Raw genomic sequence first — 22167 nt, 5'->3', positions numbered from 1 at the left:
TATAAACAAGGAGATGCAACTGTGTTTCAAACTGTGGGACTTACATGCGTGGGCAATACGAACAAAACTTGGACTTGTGCTAAGTGAATTAAGTCAGTCACACACGAAAACGATAGACATAGATCATTCCATGTAGATGATGTGGCCAGAGTACTTAAAATCACAGGAAGGGACCCAGAAGGAAGAGGGTTGTTTAAAGGCATAGAGCAATTGATCTCAACCTGTGGGTCAAGACCCCTTTGGGGTTGAACAATCCTCTCACAGGGGTTTTCTAAGACCATCAGAAAACACAGATATTTACATTATGATTAATGCAACAGAAAAATGATAGTTAAAAAGTAGCAATGAAATAATTTTATGGTTGGGGGTCACCACAACATGAGGAACTGTATAGAAGGGTCCCAGAGTTAGGAGGGTTGAGAACCACTGGTATAGAGTTTCAGATTTACAGGAGGAAACAGCTCTGAAGAGCTGTTTCACCCAGCACTACCGAATTGTGTATCTCAAATGGTTAAAATGGCAAGTTTTGTTATGTGGTTTCCGGTAACCACAACAAAGGGAAAACAGAAAGGAGAGGAACAAAATGATTGTGTTATGATTGCTGCCGCCATCATGGTGCTGTCATGGATGTCTCAGCACATAACCAAAATGAAGTTTGGAAAGATGGGGCCTGCCTGTACCCACTTTACTGTGGGAAAACCATTGTTCAAACTGGTGCCACCTTAATCCACCTTCCTACATTCACAACACACTCAACCCGCCGCTTCCCAGCTCCATCTGTGAGAACAGGGACAGCTGCCTTTGTGCAGACATGACGACAATCTTATACAGCCCAGTTACAAAGAGCAAGCGCTGAACTAGTATTCACGGCACTGAACCCAAGATAATTTATGAGCAACGGCATCCCCAGCTGGCAGCGAAGTTCTTAAAACTGGTTTATAGATGCCTTCCAGAACAAGCTACATCAACAGCTGAGCCATTTAACTATAGCCCAGATACCATAATCTGGTGTGTGAAGACATTTGTATGTGTGTGGAGAAATGGACCTACTGAAGACATGCATGCATGTATCAGTTTGGTGTCATTGACTCGAACTGAAGGGTGCATTTTCCAGGACAGTGTTATCCGAAGCCAGAGCCCCAGGATGTGAGAAGCAGACCTTGTACTATATTAGAGAATGCTTATCTGGACATCTTCAGTAGAGTGGTACCACCCAGTGTTCCATTCTGCAGCCCTCCTGGGAATTACTCAGCTATTACAATAGACCCAAGAATTTCCCACTTCAGATAAAAGGCTGTTTCCCACACAGTCATTATGAAAAGCACCCACTGTCCATTTACTAACCCAGGAGTGCTTCTGTGGGCTTACTAAAGACTAAAAACCTATACATGTGATTGCTATCTGAAATCCTTGGCATTTAACTTTACCTCACAGACAAAACTAAGTCCCTTTACCTAGCATCTAAACTGGATTCCAGCCTTTATAGTTAGCAGCCCTGTGACCTTAGGCCCTTACAGTTAGCCCCCCTGTGACCTTAGGCCCTTACAGTTAGCAGCCCTGTGACCTCAGACCCTTACAGTTAGCAGCTCTGTGTGTAAGGATTCTGTCCTTAATTACGTCACCTGCCTGCAACGGCGTCCCAGCCTAAAAAGTGAGAGGGCCCTCTGTGCATCCTTTTTCCCCTCTTCTCTTTCTGCTCTCTCTCCCTCTCTCTCTCTCTCTCTCTCTCTCTCTCTCTCTCTCTCTCTCTCTCTCCCCCCCCCCCCGCCCCCTCTGGCAGCATGGCTGCCACAGGCAGCAGCCAGCCATGAGCACCACCGCTTAACCAACACTGTGACCTTAGGCCCTCACAGTTAGCAGCCCTGTGACCTTAGGTCCTTACAGTTAGCAGCCCTGTGACCTTAGGTCCTTACAGTTAGCAGCCCTGTGACCTTAGATCCTTACAGTTAGCAGCCCTGTGACCTTAGGCCCTCACAGTTGGCATCATTTGCATTTGGTCCTTGGATTTGTCATCTGCAAAATGGGACAGGTGTTCCATAGGGTCATTATACAATGGCACAGGTGTTCCATAGGGTCGTTATATAATGGCACAGGTGTTCCATAGGGTCATTATAAAAAGGGACAAGTGTTGCATAGGGCCATTATATAAATTAAATCAAGGATCTACTGCAGAATCTGGCACATAACATATGCTTCTCAGAAATGGTTTTCCATCTTTCTTCCTCAGTCAAGAGCAGAGGCCAGGGACTTTGCTCCACCAAGGGCCAGAGAGGAAATGCTTTGTTCTTTTCAGGCTACATATTTTCTGTCACAATTCCTCAAGTCTATCATCTCGGAGCAAAAGAATTCACAGACCCCCCCTTCCCCCCCAAAAAAAAGCATGACCGTGTTCCCATAAAACATTACAAACAGGCTAGGAATAACTGATGGCAGAGTGTAGTGTCTATGAGGTCCTAGGTCTGGTTACTCAGGACTTCAAAGAAGAAATGGAACAATATAGCAAACCAACAAACTAAACAGAAGGAATAAACAGACTTGGGCTAGAATTGCCTTCAGGCTAGAGCGTGTACACTCATGTTAGTTACAGCCCATAGGTCCAAACCTTCTGCTAGGTTAGTTTTTCACCCATGTTAAAGTGTATGTGTTTTAGGCACTTCCTTCACTAATGTCTCTTCATTATTTTTATTTTATTTCATGCATTTATCAGAAAAAAAATCTGCTTCAGTGGCTTGATTAAACTTTTCACTTTTAATTTAATGTTGAAAGCTCACAGAGTGGTGGGCACTCAAATCTGACCCTCTCCATCAACTTGCCTATCCCATAGCTTCTTTTTTTTTTTTTTTTTTTTTTTTTGGTTTTTCGAGACAGGGTTTCTCTGTGTAGCTTTGGTGCCTTTCCTGGAACTCACTTGGTAGCCCAGGCTGGCCTCGAACTCACAGAGCTCCGCCTGGCTCTGCCTCCCGAGTGCTGGGATTAAAGGCGTGCGCCACCACCGCCTGGCCCCATAGCTTCTTGGTAAATCATGGTTGAGAAAAATCCCCTCAAGCTTCCTGTGAAGAGCAGGAAATAATAATAACTAGAAAAGAGCTTCTATGTGCAAAGAAGGAAAGGTTGCAACTTGATTCCAGGTTTTTGTAATATTACTTAACAAATATGTCTGTTCTTGCTTCCGTATGAACAAGCATTTCTTAAAGGACCTAAGCCTCTAGATAACAATTTCCTCAGGGCAGGTCAGAACCCAAGACAGGGTATTGGGATGGAGGGAGAGATAATAAAGGTATTTCTTTAATGTCTGTGTTCTTCAACCATGTAAATACACTGTCTATTAAAAAAATGGGTTTCAAAAATGGACGGCGAAAAGCCCATGAGGCCTCAGCCTTACACACAGAACTACAGTCAACTGAGTAAAACTGGGATCAACAACAATCAGTGAGAAAAGAGGCTATGAACTGAAGGAGAGGGGGAAGGGGTGTATGGAAGGGTTTGGAGCAGGGGACAGACAGGGAGAAATGTAATTAAGTTACAATCTGAAAGATAAATGAACGAAACAAAAAATGGGTTTTAAAAAAGCAAGAAAAGAAAGTACACTAAAAAAAATTTTCCTATTAATAAAATTGGCATAAATGTGGTGATATTTTATTTGAGCTCTAATAAATAAAGCTCACTTGGAGACCAGAGGAAAAAGCCAGCAACTATATTAAACATAGAGGTCAGTCAATGGTAGCACACGCCTTTAATCCTAGCATTCGAGAGGCAGAGATTCATCTGGATCTCTGTGAGTTCAAGGCCACACAGGGAACAGAGCCAGGCGTGGTGGTACACTCCTTTATTCCCTGCACTGGTTAACCATAGAGGTCTGGAGGTCTGTACAGACAGACAGGAAGTGATGTAGCTGGGCAGAGAGAGGAAGTGAGATGGCAGGACACAGAAAGGTTTATATGTGGCTCTCTCTTGGGCTAAGGACTTCCTAGGGTAAGAACTTGTGACTATGGCTTATTCTATTCCTCGGATCTCTCAGTTTTCACCCCAATTTCTGGCTCCAGGTTTTTTTTATTAATAAGACTGTTTAGCAATTCGTCTTACACATAAAGACACAGAGGAACCTGAGATACTAGGTACCAAATGCAGGTGAAGTTCTCCTGGGGAGTCCGATCACAGATCACAGTCTACTTGGTGCCTCCTGTTAATGGGCCATTTACATGTCTTCTGCTTTCTGCTTTGTGAGGCTCAGAGGAGAGCAGTGGAATGCTAACGAGTGGCAGTGGGAAGTGGCCCCAGAAGCTTTGGTGGCTGAGCAAGACCTAGAATTAGTTTGCTAGGCCACCTTCACTTCTGTGACAGGACCCCTTCCCACTCTGCATCACAGCAGCCCCTAAAATTGACGCCATACTGGTCACCACCAAAGGTGCCATAGTTTCTCTTATCACCAATCAAACCTTCCAGAAAGGTGCCTGGAAGCCGTGGCGTACATTGCTCAGGTACATACACTGCTCTGCATCCAAGTCCTACCTTTGGACTGACTGCTCTGAGCAAGTTTCTTTACTACATTCTGAGCAAACTTCTTTCTCTGAAGTAATTCTTGTCCCCTGGGCCATCAGGAGAGCAAGACCTGTAAGGCACATAGTGCAGATCCAAACACAGCATAAGAGGTTAAGACACTAGTTATTATGGGCTACATTTCCTACTCTTGCTTCCTCCTAATGGCTTTGGGGTGGTCTTCAGGGCCTTGCAGAAACAAGGTCTAGCTAGTCTAGTGTGGAAACTTCCACTTTCTGATCAGAGACTCTCCAGCTAGGTTAGCTTTGAGCGCTGTGCGCATCTTCATGTCCAAGTTCATCCCCGTTCTGAGCCCTGCAGCTGTGTTTATGCTTCCTGTCCTTCTACCGTCTAAATCCCGCATGCCACTCAGTGCTCTACACAAGGGTTAGGACTTCATGAGAATTTTCAGTGACATCACATCTTCTCCACCTACTGTGTACAGCATTCCCATGCAACAGTATGGATAACTGCTCTTAAAATATGGGAGGGGCATAAGAACACATAGTCAGTAGTGTGGGCTCCTGAGAAAATGGCCTGGTGTCTCTCAGTCCCAGTCTCCTCTTCTATATTATCCGAATTAATTAACCCCATTTGTAATTAATGTTAAGATTGTGATAAGGATTGGACACATAAATACTTCAGGTAACAATTATTTAAAACACTACTATTATATATTTATATATTTTATTATGCTAATTTTATTTTATGATCTTGGCTTTTCTTTCTATAGGTCATTCTGTCCATATGTGCCATTCAACAGTACCTAGCCTTATAGTGATCCCTGAATGGTATGTTCATCAATGAACATACATAAAACGATGAGGGCGTGCCTGAGTAGACCCCGGCGTTACAGAATAGTCTCTGTGAAATCTGGATAGCTCTGAAACTTGTTCCCCTCCCCTACTGAAATTTCCCTGTAAGATAGTTAGTCCAGTCTCTCTCACACTGCAACAGTAAAAACAGCTGAAGAGCCGGGCAGTGGTGGTGCATGCCTTTAATTCTAGCACTCGAGAGGCAGAGCCAGGTGGATCTCTGTGAGTTCAAGGCCAGCCTGGTCTACAGAGCAAGATCCAGGACAGGCACCAAAACTACACAGAGAAACCCTGTCTCGAAAAAACAAAAAAACAAAAAACAAACAAAAAAATGGCTGAAGAACCAAGAGATACAGATTTGCAACTTAGCTTTCCAAGCAAAAGTATCCATCAGTTGGTATGGCTGTCAACCCAATTAGTTTAGCTTGTAGACCTAACATAGGCTCGCCAAACAGGTTTCCATCAATATAAAGAGGAGTGATCACGCATGATCTACCCTCTTTGCATGATGGGTGGAATGGGTTTAAAAGTGCAACTGGAAGATTTTTACCCACAATAAAGTGCTGAACAAATTTTGCAAGACATTTGTGAAATTTGCTGGACATTTATGAAATGAAAAAAATAAATAATGATCAAATTAATTGGATCTGTTTCCAACAGAGTTCTAGAGAAAGTGAATCCTTTTGGTCTAGATGTCTCTTAAAGAATAAAATCATAACTTATATTGTGGAGTTTGGAGGTCTGTCTTCAAGGGTTCTATCACATCCAATAATTCCTTCCAAAAGTACAAATTTACCCAAAATTAAATGTCTTTTCCCATGTCCCCTGAGTAGCACATGTGAGAGATGGCTTAGAAATAATCCAGAGGTCCCCCAAAAGGAAGAGGAGTGGAAAAAAAACCAGTGGCGGCCAGGAGATTGGACATGCTTGGTCTTTTCAACGGAAGCTACTGGAGAAGTGTGAGCCATTCTAGGGCTAAGAAAAGAGATTTAAAAGTGCTAAAGGTAACTGTGACATCCATCCGGAGGACCGTGTGTGTAGCTACTGTTAGAAGCTGTTTCCCACCAATGGCGTGAGTCCACCATTCATCGGGGACCTTGTTCAGTGTGAGCAGCACTGACAGGATTCTACAGCAGAGGTGACTTGCACTGACAAGGCCCTCGGGATGCACAGAATGTCAAAATGTGGGGGTCACGCATCTTTTCCATGTCTTTCTTTGACAACGAATATAAAGTTCAATTTAAAAATCGTTAACATATTTGAGAATGGAGTAGGGGGGAGGTGAATGTTCCCCCAGCATCATTTCTAAAACTCAGGCAAGAAATCACTAGATTAAATCTAACCTTACCTCTATCCTTTCCCATATGGCTTCATAGTTGTCTTGGTGTTGAATATCTTGCATTAGTTTCTGGATTAAAGCTGATTTTGTAGCAGAATGGCTCTCATTCTTCTCAGAGGACGAGGGCCTCTCTGATTTCTCATCCGCGTATTTTCTCAAGCCGGAGAGGGGCACACATAAGTCCTCGTCGGAAAGAATGTCACTCAGGGGCCCAGATTCAATGCTCTCCCCGAGAGAAGAAGCTATGTCACTTGATGAGCTTGGGGACACCCGGCCTAGCCTTGTGTGTGTTTTCTTGCTGTGGTATGTTGGATAGATTTCAGAATCGGAATTCATTTCCGACAGTTCCCAGTCGTCGATGTTCTGGATGGTCTCCCCTCTGGGTTTCGGAGGCAGAAGCTTGGTGAGGTTTTCCAGCTTCAGAGCCAACACCTCTGTCTGTTTCAGGTGAGATGGCAATGCCAGGTATTCATCAGAGCCGTACCAGGCCTCCACCCCCTGACCATTCTGGGTGACATCACTCGGAGCAGGGGAGCCGTCTTTTCGGCTTTCACTCTGTGAAAGAAGAGGAACTGGAGATGTGATGTTGTCTGAGCCAACAGAGGACTCGCTGCTGTGACTGCAAGGGCGTGAGCTGGAAGCCTTCGACGGCCCTGGCGAGTGCCCGCTCCAGTTTCTCTGATTCAGGTGCCGCTCATCTGAGGATGTGGACGCCGAATCCGTTTCTGGTCTCACTGTGGCTTTAGGAGCCCCAGAAGGCACCGTGCTCGGCACTGCTGAGCCCCTGGTGGTTTCGGCTTGCTTTCCCGAACCAGTTCCTCGTTTAGGTGTTCGGCACAGAGGCCCCTCCGCCGAGGCCTTGTGTGGCTTTTTCAGCCGACATTTCTCTATGTGGCAGTCAGTAAGCCTTCCCAAGCTGGAAGACATCTCTTTGATGTGACTTCTGACTAGGCTTTCAATATTGCCAATCCCCACCTTGTGCAAACATTCATAGGACTGGCTGGCCGCAGAGGAGCTGCTGGGGTAGGAAGACTGTAACACTAAACAGAGCTTGGATCTGTCCGGGGGGTCCACCAGGGAAGGAGTGCTTCTGCTCAGCTCTGGCTTCAGATCCACCATCTGCCTCCTGCCCTCACTGCCCTTCCGCTCACTCGCACGAGCTTCTTTCAGAAAAAGCCCTCTTTTGGGCAACGTGGGCTGTGTGGGAGAGTCCTCGTTATAATTAAAGCAATCGCGGATGGATCTCTTGGGAGTCGTAGTGTCACAGGGAGCAGGCTGGTTTTTCTTTGCACCAAGCTGTGGGGAAGAGCTAGGGTCTTGCTTTGCCGTCTCCGAAGGGTGTTCAGCAGCGTTTGTCAGGGCGTCACCTAAGGAAGGCATCCCAGATGTTGTTTCCGGCTGCTCTCCAGCTGCCGAAGCACTGTGTTCCTCCTGCCCACCTTTGCTCTCTTCTGAAAGAGACACTTGAGGTGAGTCCTCCTTGGCCGCCTCACAGCTGGAAGGGACAGGGTCAGTGGCCACTGTGAGCAACCCAACACTTCGGATGAGCTCCGGGAACTCCTTTTCCATCTCACTATAGCTCCAAGAGTCAAAAGGTTTGGTTTTGGTCTGGCTAGTGGTTATGTCACCCAGGCCACCAAGCAGATCCTCACTTGGACTGTAGTCGGACAGTTCAAACGCAGTAATGCCGCAGTCCAGAGACAAGTAATTTTGAGAGCATTTGATCGTTAACTGCCCAGAGTCGTCCACTTCTGTGAGAGAATCAAGCCGGCCCTGAAACACACAAGAGCAATGATTTCAATGAGCGCAACCCGGGTTACACTTAACAACTGCATTGCACATGAAACCCGAATCAATTTCAGTTGCATAGAAAGGCACACTAACCACATACCACACTGCTTTATACACGGTATCCGTCTTCTAAGTATCCAAAATTTAACGTGAGACATGGAGCCATAGGGATGATAGAGACCGACTGCCAACTTCCCATTGTGTCTTTTCTTTTTAAAACAGGGCTGTAATAGTTTCCCAAGCACTTCAGGTTCTGTGTGTTGCTTGTGGCTCTGGAGACTGGACTAGGACGCTGCCCGTTCTAGAAAAGTGTCCCATGATTCCCCTGCCGGGCTCTGTCCCGGGCTTTCTCTTTACTGCCCCTTGTGGTGTTGCTGGTCCTGGCCTCGAACTCCCACCGCAACAGTCGGGCTTTAATTTTCGATCTTTCTGCTGTGGCCTCCTGAAGAGCTAGGATTACAGACCTAAACTGCCAGGCTTGTCTTCATAAGCATTTTTTTTTTTAAACTAAAACCTTAAGTAAAAAGCACAATTCTGATGAAGAACGTAACACGAAAGTCAAATCTTCATAAACCTCTCAGGGGTTTTGTTTTGTTTGTTTATGCTATCACTCTGGCACCCGCCACGAGAACTATTTTAAGTAGAATAATAATTGTGTTAATCCAGTCATGTTAAATATTCACAAAGCTCAGGAAAGTGAACTGCTGAGCTTTGTTATGTTTTTAAAAACATAACAGAGACTGTTTAAGACCAGTTTCTATCTGGCCCCACCTTTTAAAGTTATACACAGAGAAAATTAGTGACTGTTCAAACCTCATCGCCTCTGCCCCCTCTCCTCTTCTGCATCATCCCCCTGCCCCTGCTGCTCCCAACACTGCGTGTTAATTGCTAACTGCCCTTCTTGCTATTATCTATGATTCCAAGTGGTCCAATAGGATCTGAAATTCTTCCACACTAATAATAGCCCTATAAGTATTGTTTACTCTTTAATCATGTAATTGAGGTCTTTGTCACATTGCTAATGTAGTTTCTATACCATATGATGATGTAGGATACAAACTGGATTCTGCTTACCAAGCCGAAGGACAGCCTGGTCTAGGCCCTTTGATATGAAGGAAAGGGGGAGAAGGTAATCCCTGTTCTCTCGGCAAGGGGACTGGAGTGAAGACCCTAACACCAGACCCCCTCTAACTGCTAGACCAGTGTCCCTTCAGCCAGGTCATCCCGAGACCTGACTGCCTCATGATTTGCACGGGGTTTTATTATTCGAGTGTCCATTTTGTCTCTGGAATGTTCTCTCCCTTCAGTTATTCCCCTTGTATCTGTCTCCCAGTCCCAACACTCTTACTCTACAATATCCAGATAAGCCAAATAATTATAGTAAACGACCTTTCCCAAGCCCAGGCTTCCTCATTCCAAAGTGGGGATGTCTGGTTCCTATTATCGCTTCTTCATTTAACCCTGACCACTGTCTTCCGAGATCTGTACTACTGTCCTTGTTTATATTACATCAGAAAGAAGAAAATAAGTCACTTTGGCCTCAAGACTAAGGACCAGCCTAGGTCTTGGACTAAGTCTCTCTGACCTGAAGCCAAATTCTGGCCTTGACTATTGCTTTAAACTGACATGCTTGCTAGCTTGTGTCCCATGAAGTCTACTGAGGAGGAAGCCAGCGTAAGTTACCTCTAATACCAAAGTACCCTGAACAAGGGATGAAGATTAACCTCCAACCTCAGCAGAAACGAGCTAAGTGCAGTTGTGTGACTTGGAGGCTTCCTGCCAGAAACCCAAACCACCCACAGAAGAGTCAGACAAATAAAAGTTACGGTTTGCAACTTTCAAGAGAATAATAGTGAGATTCCCAATTTAAAAGGAGATTTTACTTTTTTAATTGTTTGATTTGGCTGTCCATTACTTAGGAGTTTCTCCTTTATAAAGATACTATTTATATTTTCATATAAAAGAGTTTAATTGGAGTTACCCTACATAGGGGATAATGCTCCTCTCAGGAACTATAGTTTGCTGAATAAAAAGCCCAGTGCCAGATATGGAATACCTCCACCCAAGTTGTTGGTCAGAGGTGTCCTGACCCCAGAACAACACAAATGGGACATCCATATCACCCTCTCGCTGAGGTTCAGGGACTATTGCAGAAGAGAAGGGCAGAAAGACTGAAAGAGCCAGAGGTCAGGGGAGACTGGAGGAAAACACATTCTTACAGACATGCCAGGACCACTGCATTCATGAACTCACAACAGCTGAGAATCCCTGCACAACACCAGCACATCTGTGCATCCCTGCACAACACCAGCACATCTGTGCATCCCTGCACAACACCCACATATCTGTGCATCCCTGCACAACACCAGCACATCTGTGCATCCCTGCACAACACCAGCACATCTGTGCATCCCTGCACAACACCAGCACATCTGTGCATCCCTGCACAACACCCGCATATCTGTGCATCCCTGTACAACACCTGCACATCTGTGTATCCCTGTACAACACCCACACATCTGTGCATCCCTGTACAACACCTGCACATCTGTACATTCCTGCACAACACCCACACATCTGTGCATCCTTGCATAACATCCATACATCTGTACATTCCTGCACAACACCCGCATATCTGTACATCCCTGCACAACATCTGCACATCTGTGCATCCCTGCACAACATCTGTACGTCTGTGTATCCCTGTACAACATCTGCACAAGATCAGTCAATATTCTAGCAAGGAGTGGGGAGGATTCATAGGTCCTTACCCCTAGCTAAGGAGCTATTGACAGTTGATGGCTTCTGGGAAAGGAAAAAAAAATCATTTTTCTTCAAGGGTATGGCCTCCAGTAGGCTGACCATGCTCGAGTGGATGGCCCCACACCCAGGAGTGTACAGTCAGCACAAATTGGACTTGATGTGTTTATTTTTAGAGAGACAGAACAAGAAGTTGAAGGGATAAGGAGTGTGAATCTGGTAGGAGTTAAGGGGGAAGAGGGGGTTGAATATGTTCAAAATATAGTGTATGCAATTCTCAAGTAATTAATACAATATTACATTAAAAAGCTATTAAAATTATGGTTATGTTCCTAAGCCATTCCATAAGGTCTTCTAAAATATCAACTAGTAGAAATTTGGAATATTAATTTCTATTGTTTTTTATCATAGTTACTGTCCTATAAGTCTTACGTGAGTTTAAAAAGTACTAAAGAAAGGTATTGTTGTGATGAATAAATTTCAGAGTTCAGGCAATAACTAGATATTGAAAGTGTCAGCCACCTGCCTTTGCACAAACAGGGAAGGCCAGGACTATATTTAGTCTTCAAAATCTTGAGCAGTAGATGTTCAAAAAATAATTGGACATGAATATGTTAAAAAATATATAAAATAAATAAATAAATGGCTGCATCTCAGGGAACAGAGTATGAAATCTTTGTAAAACTTCGGGGATCACCAGCCATTTGCTGGTTTGATTTAAAAAGTATTCAAAAGCATTCATATTATTATTACTATTATTATTGAATTTTTAAATGTGAAAAAATTCATTCCTCAAAAAAGCAAAAGCAATCAACAAGCAGAGAAGGGACAGGGAACATAATCCAGTAGTAGTGTGCTAGCTAGAGTTCTTGAAGCCCTGGACTTAATCCCCAGCCATGGAGGCAGGGGCGTGGGAGGTTGAACAACAGAACAATAAAACCAGTATAGGTTTTCACTATGCAGTGGCTTTTTGGTGAGGGGGTCGGTCAAGCTGGGGATTGAACCAATGGCCTGGTACCTGTTTGGCCATTGCTAGGTATATTGCTCTCTACTGTTGACCCTGCAGAGGCAATTTCAAGAGAAAAAAAAGGTTCCTGAAGTTTCTCATAGCAGATGACTGGTGAGTTCCATTATTTAAAATACTGCTTAGGAAGAGTCACACATTTAGTCCTGCCAGCTCCTTCCACACCACCTCCCAGACATTTTGCTGCCATATGTAAGCACCAAGTCTCGCACAGCTGTGGAACCAAGGGATGATGAGGATGTGGAGGTTTTCCCACCATTAGACCTCAGAAGTATCGCATATACTGTTGGTCCTGAGGGCTGTGTCAGCACTGCCTGGCAATGTCTCTCCTCAGAAACACCCTCACGTTAGGAGGCTGCTCTTGAATGAAGGATGCATTGTACGTAGGTGGTAATTTATTCGCTTTATTACTGGCTTTGGTCTTATCAACTTCAAGGAAAGCTGCCTTGCTTCTTTTCTAATTTGAACAGAGCTCATGCTTTGTTCCTTACCTGTGATTAAGTTAACTGAGGCCCACAGGCTCTTACATCTTTTTTTTCAGTACTATATTATAGTTCATCAGCAACTGGAGATGGGACAGTCATAACTTAGAAGCTCTTCCCCTGTTAAAATGTTCCACTGGCATATTAGCGTCCTTGGCTGCCCAGCGCCCATTACTTGTGTCCCCAATTCAACGCTGCCACGCCTCTCTTCCCCAGATCCTATAATCTTGCTACACAATGTTCCATATGTTTTTATCACTATCATACAAAGTCATGGTCCTCTTACCAACATGCCACCTACCTACCCCCACCCCCGCCCTCAGACCGATGGGCTGAATGAACTCTTTCAGATCCTTTTCTCTTTACCACTGGAGACTCTGATTCAGAATGGGTTCCTGAGAGCGGCAGCGGACTAGAAAGAGTGGGTATGATAAGGAAAAATTAAACAAACTTCATTTTGATGAATGGTGGGAAGATACACAAAAATCTTTCAACATTATTCGACTCCATAATAATTCTTAAGAATTTTCGTTTTCTGTAGGCTGAAATTTTAAATAAAATAATCACTACGATTAACTCTCAGTTAACCTACCTAAAGTAAACCCCCCTTGTTCTGCACCAAAACACGTGGTTATCTGCTTTGTCTTAAGTTGTTGAATTTAACTCTGCAGATATGTACATACAGTGGTACAAACTGCATGCCGTGGGTGGGAGAGTGGGGCCTTAGGCAGCTCACAGGCTAGTAGAGCTTTGTCTTAATAGAAGCTAGCTGGTGACAGGTGCCAGTGCAGGAATACACAAATGTCATGCTGTGAATGTTCTGGAAGGAGGCATCTCACAGAGAAGGAAGTATCCTATAGTGTACTTACTACGTCATCTGGCACATATGAACTTCTCACTCATGTTTGCTGTAGCATTGGCATTACTAAGAACTATTAATCATGACTTACATAAAATTACCTCTTCCAACTTGAGCCCTCTCACTCCTAAGATGGATAGAATGATAACACCTCTAAAAATGAAGACAATGGTGCCCACCCTGGCTACCACCTAAAATTATGCAGATCAACAACATTATGAAGGTGACTGCTAATGTTTACTCATAATTCTATGCCTGGTGCCTTTTACATACTAGGAAAGGAATAAATGCTGGAAGAATGTGGAGGAGAAGGGAGAAAAGGAGGGAGAGAGGAAGGGATCATTAAGCTAGAAATCAGTTGAAAACTGGTTTGGTTTAATTCAGTTTAATTATTCCTAGGCCTGTGTATTTAACTGGCCACTTTGCTTTTTTTCAGTTCCATTTTCTTATCTATAAAATGAAACTATTTGCCCCTTGCTTTCCTTGCTGAATGGAACAAATAATCAAGCACTTGTCCCAGAATCTAGGGTACAGAACATTCTGTGTGTTCCATTGTACAATTTGAGCTCTGCTTCAAAGTGGTTTTTTTTATGCATTTGTTGGGTTCTTGGTTTGTTTTATTTTAGCCACATACCTGCCATTTTGTTTATTATATATGGTCTGCTCAATATTTAAATAAAGGATGAAACTCATATACTTTGCATTGTCAAGGAGAGAAATTAGTAGAACTTGCCACTTTCTCATGTTCCAAACTCACTCTTCCACGTGGCTCTGAAATTCAAATGAATTCTGAAAACGAATCCCCTTCTATGAATGGGCATCTGCTGCTCTAGTGTATCAGTGTTTCATTCCATTGTGTATAGTTTTACGATTTCATTTTTATTCTGCAAATCTCCCACCACTGAATGCATTCTGTGAATGTGATCTGAATTCCCGACCCTTTTCCCAGTTCTGGCGTGCTGGCAAAACCAGGAACATCTCTAGGTTCTCTGCAGTAATGTTAGAGTCCGGAACAAAGAGGACCAGAAAGGGTTCCCGCAGGACGAGAGCAGCCAGAACCTGACCCACAGCAGACACCCACAAAGCAGTGTGGGAAGGCCACCGTTCCTCTGCCCTTCGAACAGTGTATTTATCTCTCTGCAATAATTCTAAAACTAGCCTCAAAAATAAAAATGCGCCAAGCTGCTTCCAATGAAATGTAGAAATACATTTTTAGTTCTTCTTGTAAGAATCACAATGGACACTAATTGATGTAAGCTTATGACATTGCCAGGAAAATGTTAGCGATTATCAATTAGCTTCATCGGCTTTCCCCCATTTTGTGTGTGTGTTTCCATTTCATGAATGTTATAAGATTAAAAGCAAAATAGAATCCATAAAACAATAAGAAAAAATCCGAGAGCACTGCTGTATCTTCAAATTCCTATCATAAAAATCTGGTGATCAACTAACTCATAGTTAATAAATCAATGTATAAAATGAGTTTCTTTGAGTCAATTTTCATGTTCCTTCCAGCAGCAGACAGAGGCAGATCTGAAGAAAGATCTCTTTATAATGTAGACAAGTATCCCTCATCCCTGATTTCCGTCAGCATGTATGTTCAGAGGTGGTCGTTTATAGGAAAGATGGTCCACTGGAGCTTGTAGTCTCTCTCACAGCCATGAGAGTGGCCCCCGAGAGCCTCTGGGGCTTTGGAAGCATTAGCCTCTGAAAGCCAACACAGCCCCCCACTTTCACACCGGGGTTCCAACAGCAAGCAATGTTAACTGCAAGTGGAGGCTGGCAGACTTAGGGGAGAAGAAAGCAGATTTTGACTCCCACAGACTTCTAAACCGGCCCCGATTTTCTACAATAGCACCTTTATTTTGAGTATACAAAATCAGTAGAAGCACATCATGTATAAAAATAGGTGCAGATTTGTTTCGTGGTGTTGATAATTCAACAGCCACTGAAACACTAATAAATTAGTGAATTCTACAACACTTGGCTCCTTAATCTTACAAGAGCTTTATAAACTTGAAAAATGTTTTCCAAAAAAGTAATAGCAAAGTACTAAACTAGGTATCAAGGGCCATAGAACTAAAAAGACAACAAAACCCACCTATCAGTCCATGGTTTCTACATCTGTGTCTATCACTGTAGAAATACTCCTTGAATACATATGAGTTATATTTGAGAATGAGAGAGTTAATTTGCATTAAATCAGGTGCCACTGTTGGGAATTTGTTGTTGCTGTTTTTCTGTTTCAGCAATGGGGACTAAACTTGGGATCTTGGGCACGATGGATAAGCACCAACTACTTCTCAGTCTATGTCCACTCTTAAGTTGTTCATAGAGAATAACAATGAACTATTTAAAGGACTCAAAAAATGTACCAGAAAAATAAAGCGAGCTGATTGGATAGCATTCTAATAGCTCCTGTTTGATTTGCTACACCCAGACTGGGTCTCTACAGCAGGAAGCTAACCATGAAGGCTCCCTCAGAAAACAATGTTTTTGTCCACAAACTAAGATCCAGTTCTCTTACCACGGCCTTAGAAGTTTATTTTTATAACCCGACCCCTGCCTTTTCTGTTGGACTCTTTACAAATCCCACTTTCAGTCCCCCAGCCTTTGTCTTAATCCCACCTCTTTTGCTTCCAGGTTTGGCCCTGCCAACCCCTCTGTCTTGGACAGTTTCTGTCTATTTACCTGTCTAATCCTGCCTCACCTCCGGGACATGGATTAGACTCACTTCTGAAAAACCTTTCTTACATAAATTGAATGCTTCTTTCTCTGACATCCTACTGCATCCCGTAGACTTACCACAGTTTGGCCTTAGCATCTGCCCATTTCTCTCCATCCCCTACTAGATTCAAATCTCCCCACAAGCAGAGATGGTTTATTTGGGGAGTGGGGGTATTTTATGTATACGGGTGTTTTGCCTGAGTGGACATCTATACACTATATGGATGATTGGTACCCACTAGGGACACAAGAAGGTGTCCGGTCACCAGGAACTGCAGTTATAGATAGTTGTGAGCTACCATAAGAGGGATGGAAATTGAACCTTCCTCTGGAAGAGCAGTCAGTACTCTTAACTGCTGAGCCATTTTTCCAGCCCCACGAAATGCTGTTTTGATCATATTCTTAGTATCTAGTACATGAACATAGTTACGTGTTAAACAAATACATATTAAATAATTGAAGAGGAGGCAGGAAGTCAGAAAGTGCTAACACATCCATGGATGACATCTGCACAAACTATTTTGTATGTCAAAAGCTCCCTTCATATTACAAGTGCCTTAGCTTCTCGTCACTCCACCCAGACCCTGGTTGAAGACCTGCTTACGCATCTATAAAAATCTCACACTCACACCTCTAAAGTGAAAATATTTTTCAAACAGGAACACCTGACAGAGCATCGCTTGCTGCCCTGGGCCACTCACCTCCTCTGTCTCTTCGGAGAACGCCTGCAGAATGTCAGTCTGTCTGGTGTAGTTACCATTGGCATCCTGCAGACCTTGCAGGATGCGCTCACGCAGGACCAGCACGGACACTCGGAGTTGGTGCCAGAGCAGCTGCACTGCGTGGATGTCTACGATGACATTGACCGAGTAAGACAGCAGCTTGAGGGAGAATTCCGTCTCAAGGAGGGCATGGATCTGCTCCACATGGTCAGAAATATCTTCACAAATGTCCTGCAGTAAAGAAAAGCAAGTATGTGAGGGCCACTCAATCTTACCCTGGGAGGAGGGGTTACAGAAGGTCACTCGCCACATCCAAGGGCCAGCCACAGCATGTTTTAGATACCTGGCCTCCTTTGTTCAAATTCTATCCTACAGCTGCAGATGCAGTCCTCTCTGCTGGCCCATCTACACACACAGGAAGGCTGGGGTCTTTCACACTGTTCCTTCAGGTATTCAAACTGCAGGGTCAGCTGAGAGCTTAGTTCTGACATTCTCTGTCCCTTTTAGATTCTTTTGGGTTCTAGAGAAGGAAGTGGCAGCTGGTGACACTGGTGAGCTATACTGAGCACACAATGTTTCAGAATAGACGTGCCAATCCAATGTCTAGGAATAGAGGAAGGCTAGAATGCGTTTCATAGGAATCCCCAGCCATTCGAAATTAGCTATGGAATTTTCAGTGTAAGGGGCAATGGTCACTCTCCAAAGCACCACATGATTTAATTCTTAAAGTCACAATGAAAATCTAAATTGCCAGCCCTCATTTGGCAAGCAGAATTACTTTTGAGATGCAAAGATTTTTTTAAAAAGAATCAAAAATCTTAAACAAAAACATCACTCACTCAATCACCTTCACATACACTATTAGGAGGGCAGATTTCATATCTGATGTGACTCACAAGTTCTTCAGTGTCCTTTACCATCAGAGGACAGATCCATGAAATGAGGCCCATGACAATCACGTGTTGGTCAGTGTAAGGGGCTAGTAAGAATCAAAATAACAAATACGTGGCATACAAGTGGAGACCTGTCACTTTTGTTGTATCACTGATTTTTAAAACTGGGGATTTTAGTTAAGGCAAAAATTTCAGAGAAGCATTTGAGTCCTGAGCCCTGCTTTCAATGTCAAAACAATCTTCCTATGCCAGGAGGATAACCTTCTGATTTCATGTATATGTATTTCAGTTGGATATATATTTTTTAAGAACTTAAACTTCATTACATTGATAGATACATCTGGTTCACATTTTCCTCTCTTCATACCAACCATACCTTCATCTAAAGCAATCCTCATATTCACGCTGATGAGCCTCAGACCCCCTCTACTCTGGAACATCTAGGCCTCCAGCCTGTTCCACTGGCATGTCTCTGCCCCAGCTCTGTTCTGGACCCTGTCATCACTCCATCTGCGTAACAGTATCAGCAGGTCTCGCATCCCACCAACCCCTCTTCTGACAGCTTGGTTATTCCCACTTCAGACATCACCTCCTAGCCCCCACCCCACCCCCAGCACAGCATCTGTGGCTAGCATTCCAGCCACTCTCTTGACAGACTTTCCAACTTCTCACACTCCTGGTTTTTATTTATTAACCTCGCTCTGCCTCTTTGAGCCTAAAGATGCAGAACACTTCAGATATCTAGACGAGAGAAAATGGCTTTGTTACCAGCCTAGACAACCAAACGACTGATAGCCCACTGCCCTCTCAAGCATGGCTGCTTCTAGACGCCAAGTTACATAGATGCCTATGGGCACATGCTTCCCAGTGCCTACCATCCAGTTACATCACCTGCTGAGAGGAACACCAAGCCAGCTAGACTAGGCAGCATGTGGACACACCAGAGGACTTTGGTCTCATTATAATATCATTATAATCATATAAAACACATCTATCATGTTGATATCAGGTTGGTCCCTGCTCTGTTACTCCATAATATGTAAAACAGTATTTTTAGGCTGTGCTTTTGTGCTGGGTGACTCCAATTTGCAATCAACATTTGGCTCCATTTTGAATGAAAAACTGCAGGATGACTCTGCACCTCGTGCACAGGAACACCACCACCCGTTCAGCACGTCCCACAAAGCACAGACCCAATCCTAAAGGCAAGAAGATGCCAACTATAATCTTAGCAAACTACACTGGGACCAGATGAATCCATGGGCACATTAAAATCATATCAGAACATAACAGACCAAGGAAGGGTGCAACATCCTCCCATGGACCCCCTAAAGAGAAGGACACTGCCGTGACCTTCACCAATCTGTCATCTGCCTACTCCCTGTGCGCATGACAGGACCAAACATGTAGAGACCTCCTTTGTACCTGGGGCTTCAGCTTAGCTCAGTCCCTGCTGCCAGTGACCAATTCAAACTGCCACTGTCAGCCCACCCGTTGGTTCAATTCACAGCGCCACCTCTTAGGCATCTATGGTCCTGTACCTCACCTTTGGGGCCTGACTCAGTCCTGAGGTGTCCTGGCTTGCCTCTGGGGTATCATCTAACACCCCACACTTGCTTGCACAGCGACTCTCTTTGCATCTCTCTCTCAGCTCTGCCTCCTTCCTCTGAAGGCCTTGAACTCCGCTGTGGCCTCCTCAGCCCTTTTGTAGCCTACATGATGTAGATGTAATTACTATGTCATGGGTAACATGTGACCTAAAAGTGAATATCTGTAATTAAGATTGTGAGAAAAGAACCTGTGCTTGCCAACGGCCAACTATCAAAGAAAAGGGGACTACCTGGTAAATTTCAGCCTATGGAAATGGTGTAGCCAGTTTACTATTATTATTCAGTGAATTCTGACGTATGGAAACACACAAACATGTCTCCGTATGCTTTCTAATGCAGCACACTCACAACACACTAGAACTATGACAGATCTGACCAAGTCCAAATTAGGTCCCCAAAGAAGTGGCATCCTGATTCCGGAAACCCTTCTCCCTTCGTGGAAGCACAGATGACAACATGCATGTCAGACCTCCCCAGAACTCACAACTCACTTCTGGGAAACTCTAAAACCCACACGCGCTTCAGGGTAAGGGGCTCTCAAGCCATGCGCTCCCCTCACGCTTGCGCTGGTCGGGAAATGGTTTCCTGGCTTTCTCGGAGTGCCTGGTTATTTACCAGTAGTATGGAGTGGGAAAAAGAACCTCCAGACTCATTCAGGAACCGCTTGAATAATCTTTGTGCCACTTGCTCAGAATAGACTAAAAGGAATGTCTCACCCATCCCCCGCACCCAGCACAATAGGTTTTATATAGCCATGGCACCACATGCCAACATCCATGCCACCCATTCCTCTGACACATGATTTGACTCCTTCATAGTGAACGTAGTCAATCAGGTGATGGCTCAAGATTCCCAGGCAACTATCCAGGAGAAACTACCCTTAAAGGGTACCAAGGATTCACTGGTACCGGTTAAACATCCTCCTGCACATCTAGAAAAGGAAAGATATGTTGGTACAGTCCCCCAGAGAAACTGATGGACTCTAAAGATGAAAAACATCACTCTCTCCACAAGCGACCACCTCCCTTGATGAATATTCTGGCAATGTGCATCTGCAGCCCTTATTAAAATTCTAAAACTAAATAATGCATAGCATGATGCAACTTCCTGGAATCTATAAATTATTTCATGTCTGCTACCAATTGCTTGGCCTGACCAAAACCATATGAACACAGATTGTAGAATAAAAGTGTGTGTGTGTGTGTGTGTGTGTACACTGCGATGCATGTGTATATATGTGTGTGTGTACCCACTACCACAAACATGGACTTTGTTTTGAAAACCTGATAAAAGATTGTCATGATAGAACTCTCATCCAGTGACTGGTGGAAGCAGATTCAGAGATCCATGGCCGAGCCCCAGGTGGAGCTCCAGGAGTCCAATCGACGAGAGAGAAGGGATTATATGAGCAAGAGATATTGAGACCATGATTGGAAAAAGCACAGGGACAAATAGCCAAACTAGTGGAAACACATGAACTGTGAACCAATAGCTGAGGAGCCCCCATGAAACTGGACCAGGCCCTCTGGATAAGTGAGACAGCGGATGAGATTGAACTGTTTAGGAGGCCCCCACGCAGTGGAACCGGGACCTGTCCTTGGTGCATGAGCTGGCTTTTTGGAACCTAGGGCCTGAGACACTTTGCTCAGCCTTGGTGCAGAGAGGAGGGCACTGGACCTACCAGGCTGAGCTGACTCCCCAGGGAAGAGCTTGCCTTGGAGGAGGTGGGAATGAAGGTGGATTGGGGGGGAAGGCTGGGGGGTAGGAGGAGGGAGAACAGGGGAATCTGTGGCTGATGTGTAAAATTAAATTAATTATAAAATAAAAATATTTATAAAAAAAATTTGATTAGAGAAAAATACTAAGTAATTCTGAACTATTTGCTTTCTAATGACAGAAAAATATACTTTCCTCTGTTACTGTACATAAATATTGATCAACTATTTATAGAACCATTAGTTCAGAGATCTAATATTTAGCTTCTTAACAATTGCCAGTTTGCTGGACATTTATATGACAGAATCCAAAGATTGTGGGTAGCCTACTCATTTAATGTAGGGTTTAGAGACTTCAAAAAATAATTAGTTGAATGTTTGCCTCCCAGCAAGAATTGTTTGAAATTTGAAAGTTCCAGGAGATCTGACTGGTTAGCAGCCCCGCAGGTACTTCCCTAGCACAGTGAATTGGAAGCGCAGGGTGGGGTGCTGAGCCAGCCTAACTGATCCATGTAGGAAATGGTTCTTGTCGAGACTCATCTGCACCTGTGGCTTGAGCAGACGCAACTGGAAACTGGTCTCCTGACTAATCCTCTTGGTAGATACACATTTGCTACCTAGAGAAAATCAAATAATAAATAAGAAAATACTTTTTTAGGAAGATAAATTATTTCTTCATGATCAGATATCTATCATCTATCTATCTATCTATCAATCTATCTATCTATCTATCTATCTATCTATCTATCTATCTACCCACCCATCCATCTTAAGAACATGTACACAAAATATTGTTATCTGCCACTGAGAGTATTAAACGGAGACACAATATTTTGTTTCACAAGTAGAATTTTTTAAGCACTTAGCATGAAGATGATTAAGCTGATATAGTAG

The 22167-nt window shown here is 43.9% G+C and overlaps 1 protein-coding gene across 1 annotated transcript in view; it reads right to left on the bottom strand.

Moving 5' to 3' along the window:
• The window catches only part of Akap6 (A-kinase anchoring protein 6), a 304232-nt gene that overhangs the window by 239193 nt on the left and 42872 nt on the right, over positions 1-22167 (bottom strand). Inside the window, exons 2-3 of the mRNA XM_059279296.1 lie at positions 17035-17286; positions 6700-8463 (exon numbers count right to left, since the gene is read on the bottom strand). Coding sequence (XP_059135279.1) covers positions 6700-8463; positions 17035-17286 — 2016 coding nt within the window. The remainder of the gene's footprint in view (positions 1-6699; positions 8464-17034; positions 17287-22167) is intronic.

Source organism: Peromyscus eremicus, chromosome 14 (assembly GCF_949786415.1).
Source record: "Peromyscus eremicus chromosome 14, PerEre_H2_v1, whole genome shotgun sequence".
In the NCBI taxonomy this organism is placed as follows: domain Eukaryota; kingdom Metazoa; phylum Chordata; class Mammalia; order Rodentia; family Cricetidae; genus Peromyscus; species Peromyscus eremicus.
The sequence above is the reverse complement of the archived record's forward strand: the minus strand, read 5'-3'. Positions and strand labels throughout refer to the sequence as shown.